Source organism: Pseudophryne corroboree, chromosome 10, assembly GCF_028390025.1.
Source record: "Pseudophryne corroboree isolate aPseCor3 chromosome 10, aPseCor3.hap2, whole genome shotgun sequence".
Taxonomy (NCBI): domain Eukaryota; kingdom Metazoa; phylum Chordata; class Amphibia; order Anura; family Myobatrachidae; genus Pseudophryne; species Pseudophryne corroboree.
In genome coordinates, this window is record NC_086453.1 from 380,684,690 (window position 1) to 380,703,452 (window position 18,763).

Below are 18,763 nucleotides of genomic sequence, written 5' to 3' on the forward strand. Positions count from 1 at the left end.
CCCCCAGTGTTCTGTCACCGTGTCACCCCCCAGTGTTCTGTCACCGTGTCACCCCCCATGTTCTGTCACCGAGTCACCCCCCAGTGTTCTGTCACCGAGTCACCCCCCAGTGTTCTGTCACCGTGTCACCCCCCATGTTCTGTCACCGTGTCACCCCCCCATGTTCTGTCACCGAGTCACCCCGCAGTGTTCTGTCACCGAGTCACCCCCAGTGTTCTGTCACCGCGTCACCCCCCCCATGTTCTGTCACCGTGTCACCCCCCCGTGTTCTGTCACCGTGTCACCCCCCCGTGTTCTGTCACCGTGTCACCCCATGTTCTGTCACCGTGTCACCCCCCCCATGTTCTGTCACCGTGTCACCCCCCCATGTTCTGTCACCGAGTCACCCCCCAGTGTTCTGTCACCGTGTCACCCCCCGTATTCTGTCACCGTGTCACCCCCCCATGTTCTGTCACCGTATCACACCCGTGTTCTGTCACCGTGTCACCCCATGTTCTGTCACCGTGTCACCCCCCCAGTGTTCTGTCACCGTGTCACCCCCCATGTTCTGTCACCGAGTCACCCCCAGTGTTCTGTCACCGAGTCACCCCCCAGTGTTCTGTCACCGTGTCACCCCCCAGTTTCTGTCACCGTGTCACCCCCCCATGTTCTGTCACCGAGTCACCCCGCAGTGTTCTGTCACCGAGTCACCCCCAGTGTTCTGTCACCGCGTCACCCCCAGTGTTCTGTCACCGCGTCACCCCCCCATGTTCTGTCACCGCGTCACCCCCCCATGTTCTGTCACCGCGTCACCCCCCCATGTTCTGTCACCGAGTCACCCCGCCAGTGTTCTGTCACCGAGTCACCCCCAGTGTTCTGTCACCGCGTCACCCCCCCATGTTCTGTCACCGTGTCACCCCCCCATGTTCTGTCACCGTGTCACCCCCCCGTGTTCTGTCACCGTGTCACCCCCCAGTGTTCTGTCACCGTGTCACCCCCCGTATTCTGTCACCGTGTCACCCCCCCGTGTTCTGTCACCGTGTCACCCCCCCGTGTTCTGTCACCGTGTCACCCCATGTTCTGTCACCGTGTCACCCCCCCCATGTTCTGTCACCGTGTCACCCCCCCATGTTCTGTCACCGAGTCACCCCCCAGTGTTCTGTCACCGTGTCACCCCCCGTATTCTGTCACCGTGTCACCCCCCCATGTTCTGTCACCGTATCACACCCGTGTTCTGTCACCGTGTCACCCCATGTTCTGTCACCGTGTCACCCCATGTTCTGTCACCGTGTCACCCCCCCATGTTCTGTCACCGTGTCACCCCCCCATGTTCTGTCACCGTGTCACCCCCCCATGTTCTGTCACCGTGTCACCCCCCCATGTTCTGTCACCGTGTCACACCCCAGTGTTCTGTCACCGTGTCACCCCATGTTCTGTTACCGTGTCACCCCCCCATGTTCTGTCACTGTGTCACACCCCCGTGTTCTGTCACTGTCACCCCCCGTGTTCTGTCACTGTGTCACCCCATGTTTTGTCATCGTGTCACCCCCCTGTGTTTTGTCACTGTGTCACACCCCCCTGTGTTCTGTCACTGTGTCACACCCCCGTGTTCTATCACTGTGTCACACCTTTCCCCAGGGGCCGTAAGACACTGGATAATTTGCTTGCTGCGCAATGATTATCCCAAATAAAATGTTAATGTGTAAAAGGGGGCTCTACTTGCTGTAATGTGTAAAAGGGAGCTCTACCTTCCGTACTGTGTAAAAAGGGGGCTCTACCGTCCATACTGTGTATAAGGGAGCTCTACCTGCCATAATGTGTGTAAAAGGGGCTCTACCTGGTATAATGTGTGTAAGTGGCGCTACTGTGTGGCGCAATTTGAATAATGGAGACTATTGAGCAGCCTAATATGAATCTATTCTTTTTTGGCCATGCCCCTTCCACATGAAGCCACGTCCCTATATTTTTGGCACGTGGGGGGGGGGGGGGGAGCTGCTATTTTATGTGTGGCCCTCGGATACTGACAAAAAAGCGTCAAGTGGCCCCTCAGCTGAAATAATTGCCCACCCCTGTACTAGATAGTCAAGATTGACTTGCCTGCACAGTCTATCTAGCCTTGCGATACCGACCCTGCGGGAGTGCGCATCGGGATCGAATCAGCTGCCTAACGCCTTGCGATTTCACCTAAGTTTCCTTGCGATTTTGACTATATATAATCGAAAGGAGAAATCTCACCGTGTGTACACACCTTCACTGTAGTTTTGTATTTCTGTTCCCGTGTGGGCATTTTGTAGTGGAAGGATGGTCGGATGCAAGATTGGTGGGAACAATTCTTTACTTTAACCAGTGCAAGGGTTTCTAAATACACCAACAGGATAACACACAACCTGGCGCAGTGAGCCCTCAGTGTTGCTGACTCATAGGGGGGAATTCAATTGTTTGGAAAGTCAGTTGGGTGTCTGTTTTTTCCTGTCTATTAGAAAAAACAGACACCCAACTGACTTTTCAAACAATTGAATTCCCCCCATAGACTGTTACAGTTGATAATTTGGCCAGGTTTGTCATTCTCATTGTTACAACACAGGGGGTAATTCAGACCTGATCGCTAGGCTGCGTTTTTGCACAGCGGACGATCGGGTCCAAACTGCGCATGTGTATGCACCGCAATGCGCAGGCGCGTCGCACAGGTACAAAGCGGATCGTTGCTCAGTGATGGGTTTGTGCGATGGATCCGTTCGCACGGGCGATCGCAAGGAGATTGACAGGAGGAAGGCGTTTGTGGGTGGTGACTGACCGTTTTCAGGGAGTGTCTGGAAAAACGCAGGCGTGTCCATGCGTTTGCAGGGAGGGTTCCTGACGTCCATTCCGGCCCCGGACAGGCTGAAGTGATCGCAGCGGCTGAGTAAGTCCTGGGCTGCGCAGAGACTGCACAAGATCTGTTTGTACCGCTCGGCTACACATGCGATCGCACACCTGCACAGCTAAAATACTCCCCCTGTAGGCGGCGACTATCTGATCGCAGCAGTGTAAAAATCGCCTGCTAGCGATCAGGTCTGTATTGGGCCCACAATCCTAAGTGGAGTCCTTATGCACAGGTAGAGTGGAAGGGGGAACACACGGGATGGCTGATTGGAAATTTGAGTCTGAGGTTGTTGCAGGACTGCTTTCTACGCTGGTTGCTCGCTTCTGGCACTAGGGTGCGGTGTGCCGCTTATATAGCAATGTGGAGAGGCCGCCTTGTTGGGTACCATTGGGATTGGTTTTTCATCAGCGGGATGGGAGTGACTCTACGGACAGGTAGACGTTCCTCTCCAATGAGTCAACTTAATGATTATCCACAGTATTCTGGCAAGAGGGTGTCCGTGTCCAAGATGTAAGTATTGGACTTAAATATGGTAGTAGCACCATCTTTGAACGGGTGTGTTTCAAGGTACAAGCTTGGTGTGTAAGATGTATTACCACCGCGTTTCAGCCCTCTGGTTTTCTTCAGGGAAAGTACTGAGTAATCGCTGTCCTGGATGTGTAGTGCATACCAATCTACCCACACTAAATCCTCTTCCCCAGGCCGCTCCCACATTCCTCCACATCTCCTCCTACCTCTACCTTGCTGTCCTCTTCTTGGGTGGAGCACTTTCACTCTGTCTCTCCCAGGACCTGCACCAAGGCAGCACTTTCCATGGCTTAGCCAGGGAGGTGTCTCTAGAATCCTCCCTAAGGAAGAGGAAATTTTTTTTTTTACCAAATTTTGTACTAATTTGGGCAAACATTGCACCCAAACTGGTTCCTCTTGTGGCGTCACTCCTGACTGAGATGCACAAGGTCATTCACTGAGGGTTCAGCGGAAGAGGTGAACACCTACAACTAAAGCTAGGGGACGTTGGGTGAGCATTGGCTCAGAAGGGAATGAGTTGGGTTCTACCAGATCAGTGGCACCTGCAGGATTGGGAAGATGGGACTATAGCCTATACTAGAATCTATTCCCACGCTCCACTGTCGCCCAATGGTCTGGGAGTGGTTTTGTGAATGTTGCTATACAGTGCGTTATGTGAGCTGTACTGCGCACATTGCGTTCCCCCGGGGGTCCTTTGAGATCAACCTAATTTGCATGCAATAGAAATGTGTAAACGGCCTAATATAAGTGATCTGCATAAAGAATACGGTTAGGGATTGCTAAGGGGCATGCGTGCAAATACACACCCATGAATGCTCGCACAAATATTAATGTTAGAAAGGTAGAATATACCTTAATCCTGAGTCTGAGAAATTGCTGCCTGACCTCAGGTGAGTTATGGTTCACAGTCTGTAAATGTCCCAAATGTTCTTTGGAATGAAAGGGTCTTTCAAAATCTGAATCTCGCGCATTGCCTTTGGTATTGTGTGAGCGCGGTGTTCCTGCGGTGTGTGAGCGTCGCAGGTATAGCCGCACGTATGCTGTAAGTTATACCGGGGGAACATTATGGTGTGCTTCCAGTCTATGACTTGCTCATACTATTACCCAACATGCATTGCCAATATAGCCTATACCAGGCATGTCCAAACTGCGGCCCTCCAGCTGTTGAGAAACTACATATCCCAGCATGCCCTGACACAGCTTTAGCATTCTCTGACCGCAAAACTGTGTCAGGGCATGCTGGGATATGTAGTTTCACGACAGCTGGAGGGCCGCAGTTTGGACATGCCTGGCCTATACCATCACCAGCCCGCTGCCCCCCCACCCCAGTATTCTGGCTGCCCGTGCAGACTGCAAGTGTGTGCGCAGATTGTGCGCTCTGTAAATGAATCCTGGGTGGGCAGGAAAACGTAAGATATATTGATCAGGGTTTAATATTCTAATACATGAGGCTTCTCATAACGGGTTGTTTTCCAATGGAATGGGACTGATTGTCACGCTGTGATCTGTATACTGTACTATGCAGGCATGTTCTGCACAGATAATGCAATATCACTGTACTGAAGCCATAGCCCCAGGTTGCTCATGATGTAATAAAGTCTAAGCCATGGGTCTTAAACCTGCGGCCCTCCAGCTGCTGTGGAACTACACATCCCAGCATGCTCTGCAACAGTTTTGCTATTAAGGCATGCTAAAACCGAGGCAGGGCATGCTGGGATGTGTAGTTCCACAGCAGCTGGAGGGTCGCAGGTTGAAGACCCATGGTCTAAGCCAAAGCCAGCAGTGACCTCCTTGCTCCGTCTCTTGTGCGGTTCCCAGCACCTACTAGTGCAATGCCATTTACTGTAAGGAACAAGGTGCAGGCTCCCAGGTTGTATTACTATGGGGCAGTACCCTAATGCAGCACTGTCCCTTACACAGAGACCCTGCTTATCCCGCACAGCTGCTGCCGTCAGCTGCCCGTGTGGCCGGGTCCACAGTAAGCGGACAGCCGTCCCCTTCCCACATTGTCCTCAATCTCCTAATGTGTCTGCAGTCCAGCTGCTGGGAGCAGGTGCAATGCCGGACAGAGACACTGGGGCTTGTGTTGTGCGCAGTCTGGGCATACACACTGTAGTAATAAGATGCTTTCTGAAGCAGCAAGTTGTCGTCTGAGCTGCTGAACCCGAAGTCCGTACATAGACAGAGGACATGTAATGTAATGCCATCTATTTATTCCCAATCCGCACATCAGTGAAGTTTAGGCTCTGGCTTTATCCTGGCGCTGTAATTTAGATCTGAGCTAAGACAGGTCCAGAATCTCCCTGCAGGGCAGCACGGTGCTCCCCAGGTGCTCAGTCACTGGCCGTTGTTTGCTCTGCTCCCAGGTCACCGTCAGGCCCGCTGTGTCTCCGGCTATGTGTGATGGGAGAGGCTGTGTTGTTGCCCGTGTAGCATTTTCTGATCACGTGGATTGTGGAATGGGAGACCTAAGGCTGTCTCTGCTTTGTGTGGTCACCTGCCTGGTAAGCGGCATATGTGACACCCGGCAGAGGTTGGGAACAATGGGTCATGTGACGTAAAGCAATCTTGTACTGGCTGAGGAAACGCACATGGGCCTTATTCAGACCCCAACGCAACTGCGTGTACGCGTTCCTTGCACCATTCGGTCGTATACCGGAAGGATGCATTTGCAAGGTGCATGACGGTGGTGGACGTCAACGCTGCATTTCGCGGGTGTGGTCCGGACAACGCAGGCGTACAGTAACCAGCGCTGTCCTGCTCCTCTGCAGTCTCCTGATAGTACAGTAACCGGCGCTGTCCTGCTTCTCTGCAGTCTCCTGATGGTACAGTGACCAGCGCTGTCCTGCTCCTCTGCAGTCTCCTGATAGTACAGTGACCAGCGCTGTCCTGCTTCTCTGCAGTCTCCTGATAGTACAGTAACCAGCGCTGTCCTGCTCCTCTGCAGTCTCCTGATAGTACAGTAACCAGCGCTGTCCTGCTCCTCTGCAGTCTCCTGATAGTACAGTAACCAGCGCTGTCCTGCTTCTCTGCAGTCTCCTGATAGTACAGTGACCAGCGCTGTCCTGCTCCTCTGCAGTCTCCTGATAGTACATTGACCAGCGTTGTCCTGCTCCTCTGCCGTCTCCTGATAATACAGTGACCAGCGCTGTCTTGCTCCTCTGCAGTCTCCTGATATAATCAGCGCTGTCCTGCTTCTCTGCAGTCTCCTGATAGTACAGTGACCAGCGCTGTCCTGCTCCTCTGCCAACTCCTGATATAACCAGCACTGTCCTGCTCCTCTGCAGTCTCCTGATAGTACAGTAACCAGCGCTGTCCTGCTCCTCTGCCATCTCCTGATATAACCAGCGCTGTCCTGCTCCTCTGCCAACTCCTGATATAACCAGCGCTGTCCTGCTTCTCTGCAGTCTCCTGATAGTACAGTGACCAGCGCTGTCCTGCTCCTCTGCAGTCTCCTGATAGTACAGTAACCAGCGCTGTCCTGCTTCTCTTCAGTCTCCTGATAGTACAGTAACCAGCGCTGTCCTGCTTCTCTGCCGTCTCCTGATAATAGTACAGTAACCAGCGCTGTCCTGCTTCTCTGCCGTCTCCTGATAGTACAGTAACCAGCGCTGTCCTGCTCCTCTGCAGTCTCCTGATAATACAGTAACCAGCGCTGTCCTGCTTCTCTGCCATCTCCTGATGGTACAGTGACCAGCGCTGTCCTGCTCCTCTGCAGTCTCCTGATAGTACAGTAACCAGCGCTGTCCTGCTCCTCTGCAGTCTCCTGATAGTACAGTAACCAGCGCTGTCCTGCTCCTCTGCAGTCTCCTGATAGTACAGTAACCAGCGCTGTCCTGCTCCTCTGCAGTCTCCTGATAGTACAGTGACCAGCGCTGTCCTGCTCCTCTGCAGTCTCCTGATAGTACAGTGACCAGCGCTGTCCTGCTCCTCTGCAGTCTCCTGATATAACCAGCGCTGTCCTGCTTCTCTGCAGTCTCCTGATAGGACAGTGACCAGCGCTGTCCTGCTTCTCTGCAGTCTCCTGATAGTACAGTGACCAGCGCTGTCCTGCTCCTCTGCCAACTCCTGATATAACCAGCACTGTCTTGCTTCTCTGCAGTCTCCTGATAGTACAGTAACCAGCGCTGTCCTGCTCCTCTGCCATCTCCTGATATAACCAGCGCTGTCCTGCTCCTCTGCCATCTCCTGATAGTACAGTAACCAGCGCTGTCCTGCTTCTCTTCAGTCTCCTGATATTACAGTGACCAGCGCTGTCCTGCTCCTCTGCCGTCTCCTGATAATACAGTAACCAGCGCTGTCCTGCTTCTCTTCAGTCTCCTGATAGTACAGTGACCAGCGCTGTCCTGCTCCTCTGCCGTCTCCTGATAATACAGTAACCAGCGCTGTTCTGCTTCTCTGCCATCTCCTGATAGTACAGTAACCAGCGCTGTCCTGCTCCTCTGCAGTCTCCTGATAGTACAGTAACCAGCGCTGTCCTGCTCCTCTGTAGTCTCCTGATAGTACAGTAACCAGCGCTGTCCTGCTCCTCTGCAGTCTCCTGATAGTACAGTAACCAGCGCTGTCCTGCTCCTCTGCAGTCTCCTGATAGTACAGTGACCAGCGCTGTCCTGCTTCTCTGCAGTCTCCTGATAGTACAGTGACCAGCGCTGTCCTGCTCCTCTGCAGTCTCCTGATAGTACAGTGACCAGCGCTGTCCTGCTCCTCTGCAGTCTCCTGATAGTACAGTGACCAGCGCTGTCCTGCTCCTCTGCAGTCTCCTGATATAACCAGCGCTGTCCTGCTTCTCTGCAGTCTCCTGATAGGACAGTGACCAGCGCTGTCCTGCTTCTCTGCAGTCTCCTGATAGTACAGTGACCAGCGCTGTCCTGCTCCTCTGCCAACTCCTGATATAACCAGCACTGTCTTGCTTCTCTGCAGTCTCCTGATATAACCAGCACTGTCTTGCTTCTCTGCAGTCTCCTGATAGTACAGTAACCAGCGCTGTCCTGCTCCTCTGCAGTCTCCTGATAGTACAGTGACCAGCGCTGTCCTGCTCCTCTGCCATCTCCTGATATAACCAGCGCTGTCCTGCTCCTCTGCCAACTCCTGATATAACCAGCGCTGTCCTGCTTCTCTGCAGTCTCCTGATGGTACAGTGACCAGCGCTGTCCTGCTCCTCTGCAGTCTCCTGATAGTACAGTAACCAGTGCTGTCGTGCTTCTGTGCAGTCTCCTGATAGTACAGTAACCAGCGCTGTCCTGCTTCTCTTCAGTCTCCTGATAGTACAGTGACCAGCGCTGTCCTGCTCCTCTGCCGTCTCCTGATAGTACAGTAACCAGCGCTGTCCTGCTCCTCTGCAGTCTCCTGGTAGTACAGTAACCAGCGCTGTCCTGCTTCTCTGCAGTCTCCTGATGGTACAGTGACCAGTGCTGTCCTGCTCCTCTGCAGTCTCCTGATAGTACAGTAACCAGCGCTGTCGTGCTTCTGTGCAGTCTCCTGATAGTACAGTAACCAGCGCTGTCCTGCTTCTCTTCAGTCTCCTGATAGTACAGTGACCAGCGCTGTCCTGCTCCTCTGCCGTCTCCTGATAATACAGTAACCAGCGCTGTCCTGCTTCTCTGCCGTCTCCTGATAGTACAGTAACCAGCGCTGTCCTGCTCCTCTGCAGTCTCCTGATAATACAGTAACCAGCGCTGTCCTGCTTCTCTGCCATCTCCTGATGGTACAGTGACCAGCGCTGTCCTGCTCCTCTGCAGTCTCCTGATAGTACAGTAACCAGCGCTGTCCTGCTCCTCTACAGTCTCCTGATATAACCAGCGCTGTCCTGCTCCTCTACAGTCTCCTGATAGTACAGTAACCAGCGCTGTCCTGCTCCTCTGCCGTCTCCTGATAGTACAGTAACCAGCGCTGTCCTGCTCCTCTGCAGTCTCCTGATAGTACAGTAACCAGCGCTGTCCTGCTCCTCTGCCGTCTCCTGATGATAATACAGTAACCAGCGCTGTCCTGCTTCTCTGCAGTCTCCTGATGATAATACAGTAACCAGCGCTGTCCTGCTTCTCTGCAGTCTCCTGATAGTGCAGTAACCAGTGCTGTCCTGCTCCTCTACAGTCTCCTGATAGTACAGTAACCAGTGCTGTCCTGCTCCTCTACAGTCTCCTGATATAACCAGCGCTGTCCTGCTCCTCTACAGTCTCCTGATAGTACAGTAACCAGCGCTGTCCTGCTCCTCTGCCGTCTCCTGATGATAATACAGTAACCAGCGCTGTCCTGCTCATCTGCAGTCTCCTGATAATACAGTAACCAGCGCTGTCCTGCTCCTCTGCAGTCTCCTGATAGTACAGTGACCAGCGCTGTCCTGCTCCTCTGCAGTCTCCTGATAGTACAGTGACCAGCGCTGTCCTGCTCCTCTGCAGTCTCCTGATAGTACAGTGACCAGCGCTGTCCTGCTCCTCTGCAGTCTCCTGATAATACAGTAACCAGCGCTGTCCTGCTCCTCTGCAGTCTCCTGATAGTACAGTGACCAGCGCTGTCCTGCTCCTCTGCAGTCTCCTGATAGTACAGTAACCAGCGCTGTCCTGCTCCTCTGCAGTCTCCTGATAGTACAGTGACCAGCGCTGTCCTGCTCCTCTGCCGTCTCCTGATAGTACAGTAACCAGCGCTGTCCTGCTCCTCTGCCGTCTCCTGATAGTACAGTAACCAGCGCTGTCCTGCTCCTCTGCCGTCTCCTGATAGTACAGTAACCAGCGCTGTCCTGCTCCTCTGCTGTCTCCTGATGGTACAGTAACCAGCACTGTCCTGCTCCTCTGCAGTCTCCTGATAGTACAGTAACCAGCACTGTCCTGCTCCTCTGCAGTCTCCTGATAGTACAGTAACCAGCGCTGTCCTGCTCATCTGCAGTCTCCTGATAGTACAGTAACCAGTGCTGTCCTGCTCCTCTGCAGTCTCCTGATAGTACAGTAACCAGCGCTGTCCTGCTCATCTGCAGTCTCCTGATAGTACAGTAACCAGCGCTGTCCTGCTTCTCTGCAGTCTCCTGATGATAATACAGTAACCAGCGCTGTCCTGCTCCTCTGCCATCTCCTGATAATACAGTAACCAGCGCTGTCCTGCTCCTCTACAGTCTCCTGATAGTACAGTAACCAGCGCTGTCCTGCTCCTCTGCAGTCTCCTGATGATAATACAGTAACCAGCGCTGTCCTGCTCCTCTGCAGTCTCCTGATAGTACAGTAACCAGCGCTGTCCTGCTTCTCTGCAGTCTCCTGATAGTACAGTAACCAGTGCTGTCCTGCTTCTCTGCCGTCTCCTGATAGTACAGTAACCAGCGCTGTCCTGCTCCTCTGCAGTCTCCTGATAGTACAGTAACCAGTGCTGTCCTGCTTCTCTGCCATCTCCTGATAGTACAGTAACCAGCGCTGTCCTGCTCCTCTGCAGTCTCCTGATAGTACAGTAACCAGCGCTGTCCTGCTCCTCTGCCATCTCCTGATAGTACAGTAACCAGCGCTGTCCTGCTCCTCTGCAGTCTCCTGATAGTACAGTAACCAGCGCTGTCCTGCTCCTCTGCCATCTCCTGATAGTACAGTAACCAGCGCTGTCCTGCTCCTCTGCAGTCTCCTGATAGTACAGTAACCAGCGCTGTCCTGCTCCTCTACAGTCTCCTGATAGTACAGTAACCAGTGCTGTCCTGCTCCTCTGCAGTCTCCTGATAGTACAGTAACCAGTGCTGTCCTGCTTCTCTGCCGTCTCCTGATAGTACAGTAACCAGCGCTGTCCTGCTCCTCTGCAGTCTCCTGATAGTACAGTAACCAGTGCTGTCCTGCTTCTCTGCCATCTCCTGATAGTACAGTAACCAGCGCTGTCCTGCTCCTCTACAGTCTCCTGATAGTACAGTAACCAGCGCTGTCCTGCTCCTCTGCAGTCTCCTGATAGTACAGTAACCAGCGCTGTCCTGCTCCTCTACAGTCTCCTGATAGTACAGTAACCAGCGCTGTCCTGCTCCTCTGCAGTCTCCTGATGATAATACAGTAACCAGCGCTGTCCTGCTCCTCTGCAGTCTCCTGATAGTACAGTAACCAGCGCTGTCCTGCTTCTCTGCAGTCTCCTGATAGTACAGTAACCAGTGCTGTCCTGCTTCTCTGCCGTCTCCTGATAGTACAGTAACCAGCGCTGTCCTGCTCCTCTACAGTCTCCTGATAGTACAGTAACCAGCGCTGTCCTGCTCCTCTACAGTCTCCTGATAGTACAGTAACCAGCGCTGTCCTGCTCCTCTGCAGTCTCCTGATGATAATACAGTAACCAGCGCTGTCCTGCTCCTCTGCAGTCTCCTGATAGTACAGTAACCAGCGCTGTCCTGCTTCTCTGCAGTCTCCTGATAGTACAGTAACCAGTGCTGTCCTGCTTCTCTGCCGTCTCCTGATAGTACAGTAACCAGCGCTGTCCTGCTCCTCTGCAGTCTCCTGATAGTACAGTAACCAGCGCTGTCCTGCTCCTCTGCAGTCTCCTGATAGTACAGTAACCAGCGCTGTCCTGCTCCTCTGCCATCTCCTGATAGTACAGTAACCAGCGCTGTCCTGCTCCTCTGCAGTCTCCTGATAGTACAGTAACCAGCGCTGTCCTGCTCCTCTGCCATCTCCTGATAGTACAGTAACCAGCGCTGTCCTGCTCCTCTGCAGTCTCCTGATAGTACAGTAACCAGCGCTGTCCTGCTCCTCTGCAGTCTCCTGATAGTACAGTAACCAGCGCTGTCCTGCTCCTCTGCAGTCTCCTGATAGTACAGTAACCAGCGCTGTCCTGCTCCTCTACAGTCTCCTGATAGTACAGTAACCAGCGCTGTCCTGCTCCTCTGCCGTCTCCTGATAGTACAGTAACCAGCGCTGTCCTGCTCCTCTGCCGTCTCCTGATAGTACAGTAACCAGCGCTGTCCTGCTCCTCTGCAGTCTCCTGATAGTACAGTAACCAGTGCTGTCCTGCTCCTCTGCAGTCTCCTGATAGTACAGTAACCAGCGCTGTCCTGCTCCTCTGTAGTCTCCTGATAGTACAGTAACCAGCGCTGTCCTGCTCCTCTGCAGTCTCCTGATAGTACAGTAACCAGTGCTGTCCTGCTCCTCTGTAGTCTCCTGATAGTACAGTAACCAGCGCTGTCCTGCTCCTCTGCCGTCTCCTGATAGTACAGTAACCAGCGCTGCCCTGCTCCTCTGCCGTCTCCTGATAGTACAGTAACCAGCGCTGTCCTGCTCCTCTGCCGTCTCCTGATAGTACAGTAACCAGCGCTGTCCTGCTCCTCTGCAGTCTCCTGATAGTACAGTGACCAGTGCTGTCCTGCTCCTCTGCAGTCTCCTGATAGTACAGTAACCAGCGCTGTCCTGCTCCTCTGCCATCTCCTGATAGTACAGTAACCAGCGCTGTCCTGCTCCTCTGTAGTCTCCTGATAGTACAGTAACCAGCGCTGTCCTGCTCCTCTGCCATCTCCTGATAGTACAGTAACCAGCGCTGTCCTGCTCCTCTGCCATCTCCTGATAGTACAGTGACCAGCGCTGTCCTGCTCCTCTGCCATCTCCTGATAGTACAGTGACCAGCGCTGTCCTGCTCCTCTGCCGTCTCCTGATAGTACAGTGACCAGCGCTGTCCTGCTCCTCTGCAGTCTCCTGATAGTACAGTGACCAGCGCTGTCCTGCTCCTCTGCCGTCTCCTGATAGTACAGTAACCAGCGCTGTCCTGCTCCTCTGCCGTCTCCTGATAGTACAGTGACCAGCGCTGTCCTGCTCCTCTGCCGTCTCCTGATAGTACAGTAACCAGCGCTGTCCTGCTCCTCTGCCGTCTCCTGATGGTACAGTAACCAGCGCTGTCCTGCTCCTCTGCAGTCTCCTGATAGTACAGTGACCAGTGCTGTCCTGCTCCTCTGCAGTCTCCTGATAGTACAGTAACCAGCGCTGTCCTGCTCCTCTGCCATCTCCTGATAGTACAGTAACCAGCGCTGTCCTGCTCCTCTGTAGTCTCCTGATAGTACAGTAACCAGCGCTGTCCTGCTCCTCTGCCATCTCCTGATAGTACAGTAACCAGCGCTGTCCTGCTCCTCTGCCATCTCCTGATAGTACAGTGACCAGCGCTGTCCTGCTCCTCTGCAGTCTCCTGATGATAATACAGTAACCAGCGCTGTCCTGCTCCTCTGCAGTCTCCTGATAGTACAGTAACCAGCGCTGTCCTGCTTCTCTGCAGTCTCCTGATAGTACAGTAACCAGCGCTGTCCTGCTTCTCTGCCATCTCCTGATAGTACAGTAACCAGCGCTGTCCTGCTCCTCTGCAGTCTCCTGATAGTACAGTAACCAGCGCTGTCCTGCTCCTCTGCAGTCTCCTGATAGTACAGTAACCAGCGCTGTCCTGCTCCTCTGCCATCTCCTGATAGTACAGTAACCAGCGCTGTCCTGCTCCTCTGCAGTCTCCTGATAGTACAGTAACCAGCGCTGTCCTGCTCCTCTGCCGTCTCCTGATAGTACAGTAACCAGCGCTGTCCTGCTCCTCTGCAGTCTCCTGATAGTACAGTAACCAGCGCTGTCCTGCTCCTCTGCCATCTCCTGATAGTACAGTAACCAGCGCTGTCCTGCTCCTCTGCAGTCTCCTGATAGTACAGTAACCAGCGCTGTCCTGCTCCTCTGCAGTCTCCTGATAGTACAGTAACCAGCGCTGTCCTGCTCCTCTGCAGTCTCCTGATAGTACAGTAACCAGCGCTGTCCTGCTCCTCTGCAGTCTCCTGATAGTACAGTAACCAGCGCTGTCCTGCTCCTCTGCCATCTCCTGATAGTACAGTAACCAGCGCTGTCCTGCTCCTCTGCAGTCTCCTGATAGTACAGTAACCAGCGCTGTCCTGCTCCTCTGCCGTCTCCTGATAGTACAGTAACCAGCGCTGTCCTGCTCCTCTGCAGTCTCCTGATAGTACAGTAACCAGCGCTGTCCTGCTCCTCTGCCATCTCCTGATAGTACAGTAACCAGCGCTGTCCTGCTCCTCTGCAGTCTCCTGATAGTACAGTAACCAGCGCTGTCCTGCTCCTCTGCAGTCTCCTGATAGTACAGTAACCAGCGCTGTCCTGCTCCTCTGCAGTCTCCTGATAGTACAGTAACCAGCGCTGTCCTGCTCCTCTGCAGTCTCCTGATAGTACAGTAACCAGCGCTGTCCTGCTCCTCTGTAGTCTCCTGATAGTACAGTAACCAGCGCTGTCCTGCTCCTCTGCCATCTCCTGATAGTACAGTAACCAGCGCTGTCCTGCTCCTCTGCCGTCTCCTGATAGTACAGTGACCAGCGCTGTCCTGCTCCTCTGCCGCCTCCTGATAGTACAGTGACCAGCGCTGTCCTGCTCCTCTGCCGTCTCCTGATAGTACAGTGACCAGCGCTGTCCTGCTTCTCTGCAGTCTCCTGATAGTACAGTAACCAGCGCTGTCCTGCTTCTCTGCAGTCTCCTGATAGTACAGTAACCAGCGCTGTCCTGCTTCTCTGCAGTCTCCTGATAGTACAGTAACCAGCGCTGTCCTGCTCCTCTGCCGTCTCCTGATAGTACAGTGACCAGCGCTGTCCTGCTCCTCTGCCGTCTCCTGATAGTACAGTGACCAGCGCTGTCCTGCTCCTCTGCCGTCTCCTGATAGTACAGTGACCAGCGCTGTCCTGCTCCTCTGCCGTCTCCTGATAGTACAGTGACCAGCGCTGTCCTGCTCCTCTGCCATCTCCTGATAGTACAGTGACCAGCGCTGTCCTGCTCCTCTGCAGTCTCCTGATAGTACAGTGACCAGCGCTGTCCTGCTTCTCTGCCGTCTCCTGATAGTACAGTGACCAGCGCTGTCCTGCTCATCTGCAGTCTCCTGATAGTACAGTGACCAGCGCTGTCCTGCTCCTCTGCCGTCTCCTGATAGTACAGTGACCAGCGCTGTCCTGCTTCTCTGCCGTCTCCTGATAGTACAGTGACCAGCGCTGTCCTGCTCATCTGCAGTCTCCTGATAGTACAGTGACCAGCGCTGTCCTGCTCCTCTGCCGTCTCCTGATAATAGTACAGTAACCAGCGCTGTCCTGCTTCTCTGCAGTCTCCTGATAATAATAGTGACCAGCGCTGTCCTGCTTCTCTGCAGTCTCCTGATAATTAGTACAGTAACCAGTGTTCCTCATTAATACAATAAGGAGCTTAGAGGTGGTAAGTTATGCCTACGCCATATGATGGGCTACAGGGCGCTCACACCCTCTGTCCTGTATATAAGCAACACTAATATCACTTTGGTTTTTAAGTAAAGTTTATATCTAATCTACCCCCACATTACTCTCTCCCATCCTCCGGCTGCGGTGATGTGGCCTATCGGGACAGGCACCTCCCGGAATCCGCACCCTCCCGAGTCATTAGTAATGGAACGGGGCCTGCCGGCCATTATATCTCCCCTCCAGGATTCCTGTAGCTTAGTAGATGTTGGAATGTGACCGCCGGACATCGTGTAGGAAAAGCAGGTGCTATTGTGTGTCGCAGGAAGGCTACAGTATAGCAGATTAGTAAATGGCCCCATGATAAGTGTTGCTGGTTACACTAACATAAGGTTTCTGAACGCGCCATGTAAATATCAATGACCAGTGTTGTTAGTAGACAGTCATGACGCAGAAGAGGCCCCATATAATCCATCGTTACCCCACTCCTCCTCTAGGTGGGAATATTGCTGTACTACCTGTCGCTCAGCCGCCTCCTTCCTCCTACAGGTGTCTCTACGGCGAGGCGACCTGTCCGTTTGGAAGCATGAACAGCAATGTGATTCTCCCAGACCTGCCCACGCCGTTACTCTCCACGCCGCCGGGACTGCTCCAGCTGCTCAACCAGCAGGCCTGTCGCTCTCATCGCAAAGTTTCCCCCTCCTCACTGCCTGGGCGCCTGAACCGAGCCCTCTCACTGGGCACCATCCCGTCACTGGCACGGGCAGGTAAGACGTTCACATACTTTCCTATCCACTTACATGCCCTCCGCACAGTCCACACGTATCCTCACATGTTTTTTCTTTCTTCATTTTAACATCCTCCTAACACCTGGCCGACATCACTGTGTGACCATATCATACAGCCCTTCAAGAACTTCTGTAATCTGGCACGACCATTATACCACTATCCTTGTGTACAGATGCCTCCTTCTATAGAGTGTAAGCCAGCGAGCAGGGCCCTCCTACCTCTATCTGTTATTACCCAGTTTTTGTTTTAGAACACTTGTTTCTAATTGTAAATCGCAATGGAATTTTCTGCGCTATATAAGAAACCTAGGGCCTAATTCAGACCGGATCGCTCGCTAGGGTTTTTTGCAGCGCTGCGATCAGATAGTCGCCGCCCATAGGGGAGTGTATTTTTGCTTTGCAAGTGTGCGATCACATGTGCAGCCGAGCGGTACAAAAAAATATTTGTGCAGTTTCCAAGTAGCCCAGAACTTACTCAGCCGCTGCGATCACTTCAGCCTGTCCGGGGCCGGAATTGACGTCAGACACCCGCCTTGCAAACGCCTGCGTTTTTCCAACCACTCCCAGCAAACGGTCAGTTGCCACCCACAGACGCCTTCTTTCTGTCAATCTCCTTGCGATCGCCCGTGCGAATGGATTCTTCGTAAAACCAATCGCACAGCAACGATTCACTTTGTACCTATGCGACGCACCTGCGTATTGCGGTGCATGTGCAGTTCTGACCTGATCGCAGTGCAGCGAAAAAACCTAGCGTGCAATCAGGTCTGAATGACCCCCCTAATAACTAACATGCCATGCACCGGATCTGCTGCCGTCCGCACTGCGCAGTCTCCACTTGCTACTGTAAAGGGAGGTGCACTAAGTGGCGCGGGAAAGTGGAAGGAAAGTTGTAGTAAAGTCTTTGGTTTCTCTGCTGCTCTGAGTTTGTCACTGGCGAGTGCTATAGTATGGTAGCCCTGATTTCACTCAATGGTCTTCGTGATTGTAGGTAGTGGTCTTGTATGTATAAAGCAGGGGTGGGAAACCTGCGGCCCTCCAGCTGTGGTTGAACTACACATCCCAGCATGCCCTGCAACAGTTTTAGCATGGCCAAATTGCAAAACTGTAGCAGGGCATGCTGGTATGTGTAGTTCAACAACAGCTGGAGGGCCAAAGGTATAAAGCTACAAGATGTGCTGGTAATATTACATGATAAACCTTAAGATGAGATACGGAGACCGACCCGTCGCCCCATACAGAGAAGCACCGACGCTGTGGGGTGTAACGGGATGCAGTTGAAGGTTGATATGTGTCTCTATTCTGAAGCCGCATTAGAACATCAGTGTATATAAATATAATGTGTTTTCTAGATTCCGGGTACCTGTTCAGCGGGAGCCGTCCGGCTTCTCGATCCTCCGCTCACAAAGAGTCACCGGGATCAGGTGAGACACCAGATAAGAAGCTGGATTAGGGGTGGTGTGATATCGGTGCTTATAACCGTCTCATTCCTATGTTGTCTGCAATCTGTGATGATCGGTCTGCCTGTGATTTTCTGAAGCGCGTTTTCATACTTTCTGTATTTATTCTGGAAATGTAATTTCTTCTTCATCCACTAGGGGCCACTGGAGAGCAGTTACAACAGCAGCAGCAGCGGTGAGTACAGATCTGCCTCCTCCCGCTCCCCCCGCGTACCCTGCTCTCCAGTGGCCCCTGTGGAATCGGAGAAAGGGATTTATCGGTAAGTACCAAAATCCTGATATTGGGGTCTCTCCCCCCTCCTCCCTTTTGTTTCAGATTATTTTTCCCTGCTGTCTGGAAGCCGGGCTGCCTCCCCTCTTCCGTCACCCACCCCATCGGTGGCTGGCTCTGCCGCATCCAGCTGCGGGTCCCTGCTCCACCGGCGTCCCTTGATCAGCCCTGCCCGCCTCAACCTGCAGGGGCAAAAGCTTGGCTTCTCGACTTCCCAGCTGGATAGGACACAGAACCCCCACTGCACGGATGACCTGTACCCAGCCGACAGCAGCCTGTGTCCGCAGGAGTTCACTCCGTTCCCGGCCAAGCCTCACAGTCAGTATCTTTCTTGTGTCTCTTGTATACAGGTTACCCCACCAGGGCGTTCACGTCTGATCATTGCCTGCGGATAGTTGTTATAAACAGGCCATAAGTAATAGATAGAGGTAGGTGTTTGGGTGGTTTAGAAGTTCTGGTCCCACCACCTGGCTGCTAAGTAAAGTGATGTCTTTCCACAACATATCACCTTCTCTCCCCCCCCCGCCCCCCCCATTAGCAAATACTTCTAAAGAGGGGAACGTACTCTTGCACACAATAAAACTTCTCTATAGTGTGTATTTGCACAGTCCCTTTATACTGTAGTAGGCCAGCGGATACAAACGAGGTGTCTGGGACCGGCAGCTCCCCGGAGACTTGCCTGCAGTAATCCTACAGCTTCAACTTTGTTCGATAATGAATGAAAAA

General features: G+C 53.2%; 1 protein-coding gene across 2 annotated transcripts in view; it reads left to right on the forward strand.

The window, feature by feature from the left end:
- Window positions 1-18,763, forward strand: part of TMEM201 (transmembrane protein 201) — an 84,195-nt gene that overhangs the window by 48,766 nt on the left and 16,666 nt on the right. For both annotated transcript variants that reach the window (XR_010188716.1, XM_063943829.1), the window contains exons 7-9: window positions 16,071-16,288; window positions 17,659-17,730; window positions 18,083-18,355. Coding sequence is in view for 1 of the 2 variants with exons in the window: in XM_063943829.1 (XP_063799899.1) it covers window positions 16,071-16,288; window positions 17,659-17,730; window positions 18,083-18,355 (563 nt within the window). In the remaining variant the exon portion in view is untranslated. The remainder of the gene's footprint in view (window positions 1-16,070; window positions 16,289-17,658; window positions 17,731-18,082; window positions 18,356-18,763) is intronic.